This window comes from Anguilla anguilla, chromosome 7, assembly GCF_013347855.1.
Source record: "Anguilla anguilla isolate fAngAng1 chromosome 7, fAngAng1.pri, whole genome shotgun sequence".
NCBI lineage: Eukaryota > Metazoa > Chordata > Actinopteri > Anguilliformes > Anguillidae > Anguilla > Anguilla anguilla.
In genome coordinates, this window is record NC_049207.1 from 30893587 (window position 1) to 30912186 (window position 18600).

Here is an 18600-nt window from a genome sequence, read left to right on the forward strand (position 1 = left end):
TATGGGAAACCTAAAACAGTTAGAGGACAAAAATCACACAATTAGGTGAATGGACCATTGCTTCAGTTTGAAATAGCAGTCATTTCCATAAGGTCTGAGGAATTACATTTTGACAAAAAAGTTCATATTGCTTTCAAACTCATTTAAATGCTTTTTTGCAAACTCCCCATCTGGTCTGAGGTTGGTTTATCAATATTGTCTTCTTTCTTGTGACTGTAATACAGGCCAATTCATAGTCTGAACCGAGTATTGCCAGTTTTTCCCATCTCAGCTATTTAGCTCTGTAGCAGTTATAAAGTCACAGTTGGCCTCCTAGTGGTTTACCTAAACAGGTATGTCCTTTCCTTGTGGCTTGGTCTTGAGGGACAGCCTGATCTAGACATAGTTTGGACTGTAAAATTCACCTACCGACTTCCGAATGACTGACTTGACTACTTTCAACTGTCCCCAAGCTGTCTTGGACACGCCTTAGTCTTCAAGACCTTCAAGATACCATTGTTTCATTTAATTTGCTGGAATCACGTGAAGCTGTTCTTGCACACAGTGGCCATTCAAGTTGTTGTGTGACTACACCTGTACTAATTTGACTTGACCACACTACAGGGTGTCTGCAAGGGAGGGACCTTATCATATTTATCATCGGTAATGAATTATGAATTCTATTATGTGTAATTCCATTCTTTGATAGTGTACCATATTTATTATTCTTTGTTTCAATCATTATCTCTAGCTTTAAAAAAATAATCCCGTCTGTTTTTTTCCTCCTTTTGGGTGCTGCCTTTGCGACACGAATGTATTGTTGAAACGCCTATTATGTCTGTCTCCCGTCAAACACTCGCAGGCAGCAAGAGCAAACACCACGCTTGTTCCCGTGCCAAGACACGCCTAGATCGCTATTTCTCCAGGCTCCAGCTTCCCACTCATCCGCTCTGCTCCCAGCTCATCGCTAAGTCATTACCCCCCCCCCCCCCCCCCCCCCCACACACACACACACACACATTTCGCACCGTCTCATCGTGTCTCCACCTCTTTTCTCTCCTTTACTGTCGCTTCCTCTCCCTGCCCCCCCCCCCCTACGTATGTGAGATTCCGTGGCTTCCGTGGGCACAAACGGGTGTATAAACTGGACCCCGAGAACCCTAAGTTGTCATTCACACTTGTCGCACGGACACACCGACTCGCAAACCAGAGCTGAACTTCAGTGGAGATAGCAGGCAGAGTCCGAGGCGTCTCAGGCTAACTCGCATTCGGCTTTGGTTCGGTATGGCAACCCGTTTGACTGCGCGGATCCTTCGGGGCTCCAACACCCGCTTCAACTTAAAGAGTGAGTTCATTCAATTTCATGTCTGCTTTAATTAATTTACATGCAATGCGTCAGCGTACTATACCTAATTATGCGGCATTTTTCTCTGAATGTTGACATTTAAACGATTGTGCACTGATATAATACCATAAATGCGTTTGAAATGGTCTAGTGTGTATAGGTTGTATGTGAAATCATTGTATTGTATAACTTAATGTGGTTGCAGTAGTTTGAGTAAATGGAACCAGTGTAAAATAATAGTTTAACAATATAAACGGTTATATGTCATCGAACTACAATTTAATTAGGTAATAAAACATTTCTCTTTAAATATTTTGTCACGATTAGAAGTTTCATCCGCTTACACCCTAAACTTAAATTCGTAGATAAAATGCAGGTCTTAAATACAACGGGTTGTGTGGATTGTTTTTACGCACTAGTTTTTGTTTGTTTGTGGATTGTTTTTACGAGACCACACAGTACTTCCACGAACGTTAAAACGTATATTTAAAATGTCCAGACAAAACAGGATTATTTGTAGGTATGTGGCATCATTATCTATGATGTGGTATAGAGAAGACCAGGGTTGGTTGGCACACTTTTCACTCGTTTCAAACACGTTTTCACTCTGTATTTCTCTGGCGTAATTACGTTAGAATATCCTAACCAGTAGCAAATGAAAGGTTAAGGTCCCGGATGTATACATTTATTTTAATGTCCACAAATATTTTCAAAATGAGGTAACTAATGATTAAAGTCATGTGCACTTGTTCAATGTGTTGTCCACCTTATGGGGTTTGTTGGCACGATGTAAAAATGCTATAGTCACAAAGAAATGAAGCAAAACAATAGAAACATTTTCAACATTTAAATCCTATTTGAACCAGAAATATTCAATGGAATAAATATAATAAATATATAAAATATGAAATTTATTATAAATATAATATAAAATAGACTTGAAACCAAACAATGGCATGTACCTATAGGCCTACTATTCTCTCATTTGATCTTTCTCTCTTTCTCTCTCCTCTCACTGTTTCTGTTTGTGTGTTGTGTGTGCATGCGAGTGTGTAAGCCTGTGTGTGCGTGGATCAGCCAAATGGAGCGTGTGTGCCTGCAGACATGTGTGTTTTTGTGTCTGTGACTTCAACTGATGTGAAAGTAACCACAATGTTGTGCCTGAAGCCCCCCTTACACAGGCACACAGATTTATATAGAATCTTGTTTAATATATGTATATTTTCTATTCATGTTTTCTGGTTCTTATTTGAATTAAATGTCGAAAATAGTTTCTATTGGATGCTTAATTCTTTGTAACTGTAGCAGTTTAAAGTAATAATCTCATTTCATTAAAATAAATGTCTTTTAAGTCACTATCTATCGCTGCATTGGGTAACACAATGGTGATTGAGCCTATTTTTATATTAATTTATACTATTATTATTATCATAATTCATGATTAAAAAACTTGGTGTCTGTGGCGACATTCCCGGGAAAAAATCACAAGCGGCGCACAGTTAGTGCCGCGTTTTTCATCACCCATCAGTGGTTGGTCCGCCAGAGAGGGTAGGCGGAACTAATGCAACAGGCTCGCTCTTCAACTCACTTGTGTGTGAGGGGCGTACTGTTTTTTCCGGTGTCTGCATGCATTACAATAACAGAGAAAGGGGGGGGTTGGGGGAGTTATGGAACCCTAAAAAGTTTTTGTGTAACATGAGAGATCATATTATTTGTTGATGTAGATTTCGTATTACATTTAATGACAATGTAACTTTACTAAATTACATAGCTATTTGCACAGCTAACGCTAGCTACTGGACCATGTCAAGAAAGACAACATTAGTTTAGACAACGTTGCGCACAGTATCCATCTCTCATATCATGTAACGTTGCGTTAGCTAGCTAGCTAATGCAATTAACACGATCTAATGTCAGCTAACAATTAGAAAAAACGCTAGCTAACGCTACCGACCGGTACCGACCTCACAAACCGTCTCTCGAAAGCAATGCTACCTTGTTGCAGCGTTGCAATGTAGCTAACTAAAGGCCAGTTCAGATCAATGATTCGCAACGAGACTGGGTGCAACTTGCAAAATTCCAAGACATCTGATTGTAGACATTCTAAAACTGCACTTGGCGATTTGACAAGGACGGTCTTTTAAAACCTCAGGGCAGGCAACGCCTCTGCTACTAGCCAGTTCACACTGCTGCAATTTTCTCTGCAACATTCTAAAACCGTTTCGCCTCGTTGCAAATCATTGATCTGAACTGGCCTTAAGGTTACCGTTATTTACATTGCCATCGAGTTGATCAATATATTATAATGATCGGAATAAAGCCGGGGTATGTGGAGCAGAGCGGGTCTGATTTCTGAAGACCTCATGCAGGAGAAAACTAAATAAATTAATACGGCAGTATGGATTAGCATTGTTATTTTATTACGCTTCCTCATATGTTCCTTCAGCCTTTATACCCTTTTTGATGAAATCTCCTTTGTTTTTGTTTTATTCTTCTTGTTCTGATTGCTAATTTAACACCCAGCTCAGCTTTATTCTCGAACAGTTTAGCTAGCAAAACCAGAAACACCAGGGGTAACATTTTGCAAGGCAGTTGTTTCAAAAATATCACACAACAATCATTCACGAAAAAGACTGCTGATTGTGCACGAGATACATAATTGCACGAGCCACAGCGAATCCCGCAAATTCTTCTCTGCAGTGTAAAGATGTTCATACCAGGCAAAAGGTGGATAAAGAACGTTCGCAGAAATTGATCATCACTAATTCTACCCCAGGTTTGCTACAGCATTTTAACCTGGCTCGGCAGTGTAAAGACATCTTGAGTTAGCCTAATGTTAGACAACGAATGAGTATGTACATAATGTTACTTTTATAACAACCGTTTTTTATTCAGTAAATAGTACGTGTTATAGTTGGCGTGCCAACTGACTGACGTCACACAGGCGACACTGGTTGGATCCGGTTGGATCTATGGGAAGTGAGGTCCAAAAATACACCTGCAATTACCGCTTCTCGCCATTGGCACCGCCATAGAGAACGAAACTGAAATCTTTGAGATTGTCACTTTAATATTGTGCCAACTAGGGCTGTCAAAAAATATTCGAAGTTCGAAAACTATTCGAAAATCTTTTTTTTTTTTAAGTTCGAACCTAAATGTGAGCATTAGAATATTAGTTTTGGTTTTGTAATTAACATGAATATGCAGGCTTTAATTTCATGCGGCGAATCATGTTCATGCACGCAAAGTTCATTTCCTGTGCTAACGTTACTTCCTCTGTCAACAAAAAGCGTTCCGCCCTCGACCCAGAGCAAGTGGATCGTTTGGTTTTTCTTGCCAATAACCTCCGGTGATACTTTCAGCTCCATGGACACCTAACGTTACTGGTCAGCTAGCCTTGCGAGCCAGTCTCTTTTTCACTTCGTTCAACAGATCTGGTCAGCTAACAATCTGCTAAATAATGTTCCAATGGCAGGCATGTTTCTTTCTGTTCTGAAGATTTTGATAAAATTGGATGGTGAAAGAAGTTGAACAAACTAAACAGAGTAAGTAATTTATGTTGTTTTAGGCTACAGGTATTAGCTGTTTGAATTGTTTTTGTGTTAAGAAATAAACAGGTATTTCCTATTAACAGTCATTTCCCTGTTGTGATTAATAAATGCCGAGTTGTGGCACATTACATCCACGAGAAAGTGCTTTATTCATTTGCGCATTAGGCTATAGAAACTGCAGGGGGCTCATTTATAAAAATGAACTTGCGTGCATACGCCAGTGAAGACCTGACGTAGAGCCACAACCGTTTCCACGGTCAAATCGAGTCATGTTGAAATTTTATAAATCACTACTTTAACGTGATTTTCTACGCACGCGCCACACAGTTGATCTAAAATACGTTTTATAAATGAGACCCCAGATGTAGTAACCTCATATGAAAGTTCACCAATGTCCTCTATTCTACTGCCCGCTTGTGGAAAATAACGCACAGGCCAGTTTAGAGGGAGCGTCACGTGCATATTGCGCCCGACAATAAGCAGCTTATTTTTTGTGAATTATAGGCAAATGATATTCGAATATATTCGAACTCTAACTAATTACAAAAGCTAATATTCAAACTCAATTTCATGGCACTTTTGACAGCCCTAGTGCCAACCAACCCTGCTCACGTTGGGACCCTCTTCTGATAAAATGATGTTACCCAGTATTCAGTCATTACAGACTTTCAAATCATGTATCAAAATGTAGCTGATTCCTATCTCTCCTAACTGACACTACCAAACTCACAAAAAATGAAGACACTTTTTCAGATGTTTTAACATGTAGATTTTACATTTTTGTGTCTGCGACCTATAAAGGACCAGAAAATAGCTGTGTGCCAACTGGCCTCGGTTTCCTACGGAAGAGGATTAGGGCCACGTGACATTTTTTTTGAGTTCTGAGATTAAAGTCAGAATTCCGAGAATAAAGTCAGAATTCTGACTTTAATCTCAGAATTCCGAGAATAAAGTCAGTATTCTGAGTTATGATTTTAAAGTCAGAATTCTGACTTTAATCTCAGAATTCTGAGAATGAAGTCAGAATTCTGAGTTCTGATTTTAAAGTCAGAATTATGATTTTAAAGTCAGAATTCTGACTTTATTCTCAGAATTTTGACTTTAATCTCAGAATTCTGACTAAAGACTTCATTCTCAGAATTCTGACTTTAAAGTCAGAACTAAAAAAATAAATTCACGTGGCCCTAATCCTCTTCCGTAGTCTCCCCTACATGCCTACCTACGAGTATTTCATCCACCACTGTCCACAGTCTGTACACACTGGGTACTTTGCTCATAATAAACTATATATATAGTATATATATTTTTATTTTCAAATTATTTGTAGATGTAAATCTGAACAGGCTCAGAAGTCCATATGGTTTTACACAAAACGTTGGCAATAACCTATATAGGAATTAAGATGAATAATACAGTAACCATTGCACGCCCACACCCTACCTCCTGGTTGGTGTAATCTGAGTGCAATTTAATGAGGCGTTTTCTGCCGGGGTCAGCAGGGCCTTGCTTGCACATGGGAATGGAGCTCGTTTTTATTTATTTATTTTATTTACTATTCTCAAAGGGTTTCTGTTATTCCAGGTTATCAGATCCTGTAAAACCAATGCATTATGTATACTGGATAGTGAAGCAGCAGGTTTTGTTTACGAAGCCTTGAAGCTAATTCGACACTTCGTAATCTTCAATTTAACGTGCAGTTAAACTGGTCCGTCAATGAGGCAAAAAAATAAAAAACATATCATGTATGTTACGTAAAAAACATAGCATAACAAACTTGACTTTGCCTCAACCGCTTTTCGGATTGGGTCCGTACTTTATTTATATTGTTCTGTTTATTTCACTGAGTTTGTGTTAATTTCGGTCTGTTTCGCGGAATAAGAGAGAAATTAAGCAATACAAGATCCATGATCAGGACTGTGCCCTATTCCTTAAACGTGCTTTATGCCTCGCGACCCTCGCCCGTACGTTCGTTCACTCATTTCAGTAATGCTCCTCGCGCTTAATATTTTATGAACATCATTCTTCTCACTCTCACCGTGTTTGTGGTTAATTTCTCTACTGCATTCCGTTAATAGCAGTGTCACAACCACAAGATTACATATCTCTGCGCCTGTTTACGTTTTACATTTCAACTCTCTCTGTTCCCTCTCCTACCATATGGTAAATGGTAAATGGACTGCATTTATATAGCGCTTTTATCCAAAGCGCTTTACAATTGGAGTTAAATTTGTGTCTTTATAATGCTATCAAAAATATTTTTTTAAAAACAAAAACCTTTTGTGAAACATGCCACGTGTTGAATTGCGTGTTTAAGTCTTTGCATGTTTAATTATTTTGCGAGTTTTGTCTAGTTGAAGTTCGGGTTCCAAGTCGAACACAATCAGGTGTGCGGGATCTACGCAGGAGCGTAGGTGATCTTTGGAGTGGCAGTTTAGCTAGTGAGAGCATCTACAAAAGAATGTATTTGCAAGACTACATAACTCGCCGACAACGTAGCATAAGCTAACAGAAAGTTCTGTGTAAACCATTTTTGTGAACTTACCTGAGAGCAGTGGTGCAGTGGTCTCAGTGGTGAGGAGGGTATACTGTGGTATATCATCTTCCTTGTCTTTGAAACAAACAAAGAAACTTGTCTGTTTTTATTTATCAGAACAGGCTAGCCAGCTTTAGCGCTGTTTTTCCTTTTGAAAACATTGCATGCACCTCTGCAATAAACAGTACAGGAACACAAATTTATTTGCAAATACTGTGGCCTATGCATTATGGATATTATTAGGCTGTACAGCCTACGCCATCGTCATCATGTCCTCCATGACGGAACAATTGAATGAGGAACTGAAATTTGACAAGGAGGACAATTTACACATCAGAGATTAAATCTGATAGTGTGTAGCCCAACTGTCACTCCAAAGTAGACTGGCCTATTGAGACACATCACCTACCCCTCCACTTAAGCTGCGTTTCCACTAAAATTACCCGGAACTTTTAGTCCCAGAACTACTTTACCAGGAACGAAAAGGTTCCTTCAGCCCATGGTTGTCTGCGTTTCCACCGCGGTCTAAAGTCCCGCGAAGATTAGGCAAATTAGCCCACTGACGTATGAAAAAGCGACGTTGTCGTCGGTCCATCTGTCCTATGATTTCTTCTGTAACCCCATACTACCACCGAAGTAGCCTACATTATTTTCTAATAACCGGGACAGTCCGGAGGGGTTTATTACACTTATATACAACGGGCGACCAATAATGACTGTATATGGTTACTTTCGTATTTATTGATTTTTATGCGAACATTTCATGTCTTGACATCCGAGGCGACAGAATGCATTCACATTTCCAATATAACTGGCAACAACAGCAGAAAACATGCACACGTTGTAAACAATTTGCTGTTTGATTACTTTCTCATCGTCAATTCCATATAGGCTAATCGCAAAATGACAAGAATAGAACGAAAACTCGGACTTGCGTGAAAATTTAAATTAACAGTGGTACAGCCACCGTTTGCTTTCCTTCGAAGTTACTGCTAGCCGAGCAGCGAAGTGTGCCCTCCAGATGCGAACCATGCACCATTAATTAGTCCATAGTCTTCCTGGTCTTTTTGTGGAATTGAAGAATGGCAGAGTAAAATTACGGCAGTCTGAAAAAGCTAAAGGGACGATTACTAGAATTAACCTGTTATTTTACCCTGACAAAAAGTGCGGAAGGTGATTTCCAATTTGCTTTTACTGTAGGCTATCACCAATGTGAATTACGCAGAACTACCGCATACCTAACATCAACCTCGTATCAAACGTTTTGAGTCAGTTACACCGGGCTAACAAAGAAAATCCGAAAGAAAATATTCAGCAACCGAATTAATCCGTTCGAATGTTTTGGTACGTAATATGCTGTCCCAGCACGAATGCTTAGCATTTTATAAAACGAATACGAAAGCAAGGAAAGAACAGAAGAGCACACGTTATAAAGACGTTGACAGGCTATAACCAAAACTAGGCTACTGCGCCGCATAACATACAAGTTTGATTTGAAGTTATTATGAAAAAAAATTGGTTTGCGGCTGGAGATTTTTAAACATGGCGGCTGAAAGTAAAAAAAATAACACTGCAAGTAGTCGACCAATCAGAAATTTTCAGTGCTTGCGCCCCACCCCAAAGGTTCCTGTACTTTTGGAAAGTACTACCCCCTGAGCAGGAACCTTTTTGGGGGTAAAATAAAGCCCCCGGAACTAAATTTAGTTCCTGCGGTGGAAACGCTCCGAGTTCCTCAAAAGGTTCCTAGTTCCGGGGTAAAGTTCCTGCGGTGGAAACGCGGCTATAGATCCCGTCCCACCGGATTGTGCTCAACTTGCGACCAGAATTTCAACATGCAAAAACTTGGAACCCGCAAAAACTTTTGACATGCAAAAACTTCAACAAGCAACCAAAATTTCAACATGCAACCAAAACTAACTAAAAATAACTTCAACATGCAGCCAAAATTTCAACACGCAAAAGGTTTCACAAAAAGTTTTTGCTTTTAATAAAATATTTTTTGATTGCATAATAAAAACATTAATTAAACTCCATACTACCCTCTCTCTCTTCTTCTAGGCAGTCTCTCCCTGTGGCTAGTGATTTGGTTGGTTTTGTTCAAGCCCAGTCCGGTTCAGAGCTGCCCACGCCTCTGTGTATGCTACCCCTCCCCCATGACCGTCAGCTGCCAGTCGCAGAACTTCACAGTGGTGCCCCCCGGAATTCCCTTCGACTCACAGCGTGTATTTCTGCAGAATAACCACATAACTGAGCTCCGTGTTGACTCCTTTGGCTTCGAAACACAGGTTTGAGTGTGTCTGTGTCTGTTTGTCCATATGTCCATGCACGAGTATGCGTGCGAGTGTTTGCCTGTTCGTGCATGTGTGTGTGTGTGTGCATGCGTCATCATATTTGTGTGTGTCTGTCTGCATGTTTGTGTGTGTGCCTGTATGTTTGTGTGTGTGTGTGCATGTGTATGTTCACATATGTGCATGTGTGCATATGTGTGGAAGTGTGTGTCTGTATGTTCATGTGTGTGTTTGTGCATGTACAGTGCCATGAAAAAGTATTTAGTACAATTGGTAAGGAACTGGTTTTGGAAATTACAGAACAGTTGATTAGTTTAAATATATCAGTCTGGAAAGGAGTACAAAGCTATTTCTAAGGCTGTGGGACTACACCAAACCACAGTGAGAGCCATTACCTCCAAATGGACAACACTTGGAACATTGGAGAATATTCCCAGGAGTGGCGGGCCTGCCAAAATTTCTCCAGAGGTGCAGCAACAACAAGGAAGTCACAAAACATCTTAGATAAACTTTCAAAGAACTGCAAGCCTCTCTCGGCTCATGTAAGTTCAGTGTTCATGGCTCCACAATAAGGAAGAGACTCAGAATCAAACACGCTGGGGGTAGTGTGATGGTGTGGGGATGCTTTGTTGCTGTGGGACCTGGACGAATTGCCATTATTGAGGTAACTGTGTCCAGTCATCTGTCCGTGAGGAGAAGCTGAAGCATAATTGGGTTATGCAGCAAGACAATGATCCAAAACACAAAAGCAAGTCCACTTCTGAAAGAAGCGGAGTTAAAGTTTTGTAGTGACCTAATCAAAGTCCTGACCTGAATCAATAGAGATTCTGTGGCAGGACCTGAAACAAGCAGTTTGTGCTGAAAACCCTGCACTGTCTAAATTGAAGCAGTTCTGCAAAAAAGAGCAGGCTAAAATTCCTCCACAGCAATGTAAGACTGATATCACATTATAGGAGGCGTTTGATTGCAGTTATTGGGGTGGTGCATCCAATTATTATGTTTAAAGGTATACTATGCAGGTTTTTTGCGGCCCTTCTAGACTCTGAGTTTGTCTCCGTCCTCAACCCCACCCACACCTCCATTGAGGACACACCCTTGAGCTCTACAAGAAAAATGTCAAGCGAGGAGGTGAGGTGGTCAGAGATATTGAAAATCACATTTTTAGCAACACAAATTATTCCATATAGATGGTAACAGTAATTAGGCAGTGTTACAACAATCTTTTACACTGAGTGCACCCCTCATCTATTGTTACTCCTCAGTGCAGCTATTTTGTGTTTCCTCGTTTTGTATTTAGCTATTCTGGACAATTAGTTATTACTGAGATGTAAACACAGAATCGTGTTTGGAATAAATAACATTAGCAGGCCATAGGTACTTCAGATATTAGCCTCTTTATTTTCTCAACATAATTCATGGATATGGATAACAGGTACTTCATGCAAATTGTAGCTACCTTATCTGACATGTGTTTTGTAGTTGTTCCAACGTCCTTTGGTGTGCAGTTATTGTATGTCGCTTCGGATAAAGCTGCTGACTAATAAAATGTAATGTAATATTACATTGTTATATTTATAAAGTATAGAGTTAGAAATAAATTATTTAAATATTTCCTATGCTGTGTTATATAAAGTTATGCTGTGTTTTATTATCAGTGAACCCTTGAGGACAAAAGTCTTTGTTTGCAACTTTCTTAGCTTTCTAATGAATTTGGTTACATGTAGCTAGATAGCATGCAATTCAGTTCCCGATTGCAAAAAATGCTGGTGAATTACCAGTGCTTGCTAAATAGCAACTATAAACAGTAACAGTAGTTCCCATAGGGAGGTGGACATCTTGATGGGAGAACAGAATTCAATACAAAAGCTCCCCAACCTCAGGCATCTAGCTGCCTAACATAACTAGCTAGCAAAAATAAGTTACTTACTGGTCCAACAGAAAACAGGACAATTCCACGTTGCATTTCATCGCCATGGTGAACTTCAGCTGACGACACTGAGGAAAAGCAATTCCAAGGTTGACTCTTGTTATTGAACGAGCCCTGTCAGCTTGTAGTTGTGCTTCACTGTATCTAGGCTTCTCAGCATCTGCCATTGCAGCAGCTAACAAGCAAGAAGCACTTCTGGAATCTGATCCCAAACCACATGCTCTGTAGCCTCGCCCATATTCTGCCTTTAAGGGGGCAATTACTTCTTCACATTGCTGATATGGGTGTTTGATAGGTTTTTCATTAAATAAATGAAGTTATAATAAATTTAAAAAAAGAGTTTGTTTACTCAGATTCCCTTTGTCTGAAAGTAAATTTTTTCTAAAGATTTGAAGCCATTCAGTGTGACCAAAATGCGATAATACAGGAAATCAGGAAGCGGGTAAATACTTTCTCATGGCACTGTATGTGTGTTTGAATGTGTGTGTTTGTTTGTTAATGTATGTATATGCATCTGTGAATGCCTGTGTGTCTCTTTGTGCTCAGTAGAAATGTACATCCATTCACCCATCATCCTTACCCACTTATCCTGAGCAGGATTGTGGGGGTGCTGGAGCCTATCACAGCATGCATTGGGCAAGAGGCAGGAATATACCCTGTACAGGCCGCCAATCTATCGCAGGGCACACACACCATTCACTCACACACTCATAAGCAATTTCGTGCCTCCAATTAGACTGCGGTAGAAAACCGGAGTACCCGGAGGAAACCCACTCGGGCAAGGGGAGAACATGCTAACTCCACACAGAAAGGCCCCAAGCCGAGATATGAACCAACAACCTTTTTGCTGTGAGGCGACAGTGCTACCCACTGCACCACCGTGTTTAACTGTTGATTAATGCTACCCACTGCACCACCGTGTTTAACTGTTGATTAATGTTGTCAGTGTAGTAGAATATATTTGTGATGTTCTAACAGCATCTTCTATTCTAGCACTTGTTTTCATGGTGTTTCTACCTCTGAGAGTTTTAATCATCCCTTTCTACTGATCATATTGACCTAATGACTGCACTCATGCACTTTATACTGTGAGTGTTTTTGTATAAAAACTCAATGGGTGTGATTTAATTTAAAGGTTGTATGATGCATACATAATGACACAGATCTGCAGGATCCAGTTTCCAATGCAGAAGGGTTGAAGTTTTTATTCTTTCATTTTTCTCCTTATCCCTTCTCCTTTCTCCTTCATCCCTTCCTGTTGTTCTTCTGCTTCCCTCATCTCTGTGGTTTCATATGTCCTTACTCTACATCTCATTAAACTCTCTTTCTCTGTATTGAGATCTCTAAATATAAAGTTTATTAAAAATATCTCCATTGTTCTCTGTCTCTCTGTCTTATGTCTGTCTCTCTATCTCTTTCTATCGCTTTCTATCTCTCTTCCCTCTTCTGTTCCCTGTACAAAATTCTTTGCTTTCCCATCCCGTTTCCTCTCTTCTATTCCTCCCCAACCCCTATTTCATTTTACCCTGGACAACTATTTCTCACTTCCCTCTCTTTTTCTCTCCATCTATCCCTTACTCTCTTTGTCCCTCCTCGACCATACCCCCACCGTCTGCAGGTGCTTTGGCTCTACTCCAATAACATCACCTGGATTGAGGCAGGTGCATTCAGTGAGCTGAGAGAGTTGGAAGAGCTGGACCTAGGGGATAACCCACACCTGCACCGGCTGGAGGGTGAGGCCTTCCGTGGCCTGGAAAAGCTGCAGAGTCTGCACATGCATCGCTGCCAGCTGGCTGCACTGCCCCATGACATCTTCCGCAAGCTCTACAGCCTGCAGTTCCTCTATCTGCAGGAGAACCAGCTGCACTTCCTGCAGGACGACCTCTTCTCTGACCTGGTCAACCTCAACCAACTCTTTCTGCATGGCAACCGCATCCGCACCCTCTCTGAGAACGTGTTCAGGGGCCTAGTCAACCTAGACCGCCTGCTTCTCCACGATAATCGCGTCCGACAGGTCCACCGCAAGGCCTTCCGTGACCTGGGGCGGCTCACCATCCTCTACCTCTTTAACAACTCTCTGGAGGAGCTGCCGGGTCAGGCGCTGCGGGATGCATCCTCTGTGCAGTTCCTGCGGCTCAACGGGAACCCCTGGTCTTGTGGCTGTGAGGCCCGCCCGCTTTGGGAGTTCTTCCGCAAGTCTCGCGTGTCCAGCTCTGAGCTACTCTGCTCCTCACCATCCCTGCGCCATGGCCAGGACCTGCGCTTCCTGCGTGAAATGGACTTTGCCCTCTGCCCACTCCCTGACCCTGGCTCTCTGGCCGGGACCACCACCACCACCTTTAGCACCAAGACCCGCTGGTGGTTTTCCAAGGCCAAGCCCGTCTCTAGCTCCAAGAGCATGTTCTCTAAGACCTTCGAGACCATCAAGGCCTTCCCCTTCTCTGCTGCCATCAAGCCCCACAACCCCCCCACCTCCTCCTTCTCCTCCAAGTACGAGCTGGGAGAAGAGGAGGCTGCGCTCCCCAAACTGGACCCCGAGGAGTATTGGACCAACTATGGGAGTGAGGATGCCGCCTCAGTGCGCTGCTTTGAGCTGGACTGTCCTCCTGAGTCCCAACCCCTCCCCCCCTCATCCTCCCCCCCTTCCTCACACTGCTCCTCCTCTCTCCTTTTCCTCCTCTCCTTGGCTATCATGGCCCTCTCCTTTCACCTCCTCTTTGGCTGAATCTAAACCCTTCTGTCTCTAAATGCTGTGTCCTAAAAGCCTGCCTTTACCCTTTTTTATTCTCTACTTCCTCTTCAAACCTGTTTCTCGATTCCTTCCGGGTTGACCCACCTCCTTTGACCTTTGGGGTCTGGGGGAGGGGCTTGGGGCTGTCACAGTGACAGGGCATTAGGAGGAAGGGCAGCTTAAAAAGTGCTTACAGCTGCTGAGGTACAGAAATGGAAATGGCTAATATTGCTGTTGCTGCTGCTAGTGCTAGCTGTCATCGCAGTTATACACACTGCTAGTATCTTCTAGTATTTCTGTATGTCTACTACTACCACTCCTGCTGGTACTTCCGTTTAGACCACCAATATGTTTGGAGATATCACCACCATGGAGCCAGCAGTGCCAGGTTGGAGTTTTTTGTATTTATACCACCGTGGTCCTTATTTTATTATATTAGCTGCCAAATTGTGAGATGCCTCACCAACTTCTCCAAACAATCACCACTGCTTCTGTGAGTCTTCATCCAGTGCATTCAGTCACACACTGCAGACGCAGGCCTGGGCCCCCGTGAGTCCACTTCTGCTTCCTTCTGTTTCTAATGTGGGAAGGAGTGCAGGTCCTTTTTTTGAGTCATCTCAAAAAAGCCACAGAAAATGTACTTGAAAATTAAGGCAATGGTTCCCCAATAGATTGTACAGAGCAGTATGTTGGACAGTTGAATAGTGGAGCTGAAACATTCCAGATACAGAGGAAGTAAGTTTTCAAAATTGCAGAATTCAAAAGAAGAGTTTTTTTTGGTATGGAAATTATGCAGTCAGTAATTGGAAAATATTCATGGTGTGAGGGAAATGACAGTAAACAGTCAAATGAAGACAGTAGTACACCTACACTGCATTTATAGAGTGTGGTAGAGAGGAGGAAAGATAATTGGAAAGATGGAAAGAGAAGGAGAGAGGAATGGGAGCGAAAAAGGGCAGTCAGACCACACCATGTACCACTCTCTCATAACAGTGCTCTGGTTAACCTCCCCATACCCACCTTCCCCCTTCCCCCAGTGGTGTCCCAGTGTACAAGCTGGGTTACTAACAGGACTGAGGAAACAAGAAACATGCCAATCTAAGTTTTCTCTGTGACTGTGGGAGGGATGATGCCGGCCATCAGGCCCCTCCCCCTGACCACTTACCTCCCAGAGTCCCCCCCACTGGCATTGGTCACAGACCAGAGAGGGAAGCTGCACTGTTCTAATTCCAGGGGGGGGGGGGGGGAGGGAGAGGGAACAGCTGATGTTTCCTGTAGAGGAATAGGTTTGAGAAGTATGGGGTGAGCACAGATGCTGATCTGTAAAGGGAGAGTGAGAAGGATACTTAGAGGTCTTAGCACACTTCACTGTAATGCAGATAGTCTGGTTACCTTAATTTCCTCTCATGCAGTACGCCAGAGCTTGGAGTTTGTGTTATGAGATTGTTTTATTCATGGCATTCTATCCTGATCCAGGAGAAAAATATGCTGTTTTTGGGAGGGTAATAATTTCTGTTTGTTTGCTACCCTCTGGTAAAGTGTGTGCGTGTATGTGAGAGAGAAAGAGAGAGGGGGAAAGAGGGAGAGTAGATGTGTGTATGTTTGTGTTTTGTGTGAAACTGAGAGTTTGTGCATTTACGTGTGTGTGCATGCATGCCTATGTGTGTGTGTGTGTGTGTGTGTATGTGTTTAAATATCACTGTACTATGACATGGTGGATAGACTGTGAATTTTAAAACAAAAAATTACTATAATTGTGGTGGTGTTTATACCTAAATGATTAACATGTGAATAAACAGTATTTCTGTTCTACAAAAAGGACTTGTGTGGGAGTTTCTTCAATCTTCAATCTTCTTCAAGTTTCCTTCAGTCTTTATAGCAAAAAAAAGAATGCTAATGTGCTTTACTGTCACACAAAACCCCATATCACACACCAACATGTCTTTTGCCTCATTTTACTAATATTCTGGAACAATATTCAGCAGAGAAGACCTATAAGAAAACAATGGTGCACATGATAATGCATGTGGAATTTGTAAGAGTTCAATTTATTCCGCCATACTTTTGTAAGTAGAAAAATAAATGCAGGCACGTCTTCATTTTAAGATAAGTTGTTTAATATTGTATAGTAGCTAGTGGGTCTGTTTACCAAAGTACAGAAAAACAAAAAAAAAAAAAAACAAATGATGGAGAATGTCAATACTTATACCCTGTCCCTCAAAGGAAAAAAAATGGCCAAATGCCTTAAATGAATACACATCACAGGAAAGGGGGGGGGGGGGGCAAGGTGTAGGGGAATTGGACTGAAGTGAGGGTAGAGGATATCATAAAAGGGTGCTGCATATCAAAGGGAGAGAATTTGACTGGGTTAGGGGGTATATGATTTAACACAGAGGTTCTGATTAAAAAGTGAATTCAACTGGATTAGGTGGTAGACAAGCAAGGTTATCAGCAATTCAAGATGGCTGCAGAGTGAGTAAGCCGACTTGAGCTAAGGTCTGCTTGTCTTTTCTTTTGAAATCTGTAGCGTTTCATGGCTTCTTAATTACATATAGTCACGTCTAACAATCTTGTGGCTCTAAATTACTTAAAAGTTGCTCAACTGTGTCTGGCAAAAAGACAGATTATTTCTATTTCTGCCAACTCCCAAGCCAAGCCGCCAAACAATGGATCAAGACCAGATGAAAACCCTATCTGATGCCAAATAACAGATTAAAACTGAATTACTTTGATACTAAAGTGGATCCCATTCTTTGCACTTTGAATGATATTAAGGGCTCCTTATCTACATTGGGAGAACATGTTTCGCAACTGGAACAGCGTGTCGGAGCAAATGAGGACAACTTGAATGATCTCTCCATTCAGGTCAAACAACTTAAAAAAGATAGTTCTTACTTAATGGATAAAGTTGAGGATCTGGAGAACTGGAGTAGGTCTGCAGATCTCCGCTTTGTCAGAGTACCCGAATCCGCAGAAGGCGGCGACATGCTTGGGTTTATGGCTGTGTTGTTTTTGCCACCAGTTTTTGATTTAGTCATAGTCTTAGTCTTTTGACTAAAATGCATTTTTGTTTTAGTCACATTTTAGTCATGCCTTCTTCATTCATTTTAGTCAAGACAAGAATGAATGAATGTAAAGCATTTCACTAAGTTTATTTACAATGCATAGCTCCTTTGTTGATTAAACTCCATGTAATGAAAAAAAATCATATGGTCACAGGCTGTGTTACATGGATACTTATATAAGTATTTGGCTATCATAAGGGGCTTGCCAAAAAGACAAGATTATTTTACAAGAATTATGGAGATTATTTAGGATTATTTAAAGTGACCAGTATTACAAAACAAAACTGTTCTTATATCAATTGAGGATGGTAAGGCAAAGTATTTTAAAACATGTAGAATAAAATAAATGAACATATTTTCGCCCTTTTTTATACATGTGAAAGATTTTCCAACAAGAAGCCCCCCCAGCCACCCAGTTATTTAAAGCTACCAGTATGGGAATGTTTTAAATACAATGAGAGCTCCAACACGACTCATTGTAGAGTTACAGTCAGTAACGTTACACTCAGTCCAGACAGCCCGGAATCATTTGGCGATGAACAAAAGTGTACTTACATCCTCAAGGGGAAAATACAACAAATCTAAAAATACACCTGAGGCTTCGACACCCTGACATCTAGGCACCAGTAAGTAACGTTAAGTGGTTATCAACTTACAGGCTAACTAACCAGTCCCTAAAGTTTTTCGCGATTCAGAATTTTCAGAATTCAACACAACAAACAAAATGCCGCATTTTTCCGAACGCTGCATAACTCGTAAAACAGCAAAGTATGCAAAAAATGTCGCGAAAAAATGCAGCATTTTATTGATGTTGTGTTGAATTCCGAAAATTCCCATACTTTTGTTCTTTTTCTTTCAGAAGAAGAAGCCAGAAGAAGGGACATTGTATTAATGTTTGCTAGTGATAGACTGGTTATGGCAGAAAAAAACGTGGATCACACAATTTACATCTGTGGAGAGAGTCAAGTTCACAATTAAGCCACAATTATGACAGGCATGCATTGACCAGTTGGTTTTCTGCACCTTATAATGCATGCTTATTATTGGATCAACACAAATCAAATGTTGAACTTGTGGTCAAGAAGTTTTTGATCCAGCACATGTATAGTTGTATATACATGTAACCTGCTGTATATATGCAATCTCTCAGTATTTCATTGCAAACTAAAAAATAGCAAATT

General features: G+C 41.1%; 1 protein-coding gene across 2 annotated transcripts; it reads left to right on the plus strand.

Moving 5' to 3' along the window:
* Positions 1-1051: 1051 nt before the first annotated feature.
* LOC118232397 (reticulon-4 receptor-like 2) lies at positions 1052-16172 on the plus strand. Of its 2 annotated transcripts, XM_035427360.1 has the most exons (3): positions 1052-1324; positions 9467-9693; positions 13242-16172. In XM_035427360.1, exons 1-3 carry the CDS (start codon positions 1264-1266, stop codon positions 14346-14348), a joined length of 1395 nt encoding a protein of 464 aa, XP_035283251.1. In that variant the 5' UTR covers positions 1052-1263; the 3' UTR covers positions 14349-16172. The 2 variants fall into 2 exon arrangements, with proteins under 2 accessions (XP_035283251.1, XP_035283252.1); XM_035427361.1 differs by lacking the exon at positions 1052-1324 and having other exon boundaries at positions 9561-9693; positions 12963-16172.
* The last annotated feature ends 2428 nt before the right edge of the window (positions 16173-18600 follow it).

Excerpts from the sequence above, each read along its gene's own strand:
- LOC118232397 (XM_035427360.1), top strand. The coding sequence starts at position 1,264 with ATGGCAACCCGTTTGACTGCGCGGATCCTTCGGGGCTCCAACACCCGC. Across the intron at positions 1,325-9,466 it reads CACCCGCTTCAACTTAAAGA|GCAGTCTCTCCCTGTGGCTA; the intron begins GTGAGTTCATTC and ends CTCTTCTTCTAG. Across the intron at positions 9,694-13,241 it reads CCTTTGGCTTCGAAACACAG|GTGCTTTGGCTCTACTCCAA; the intron begins GTTTGAGTGTGT and ends CACCGTCTGCAG.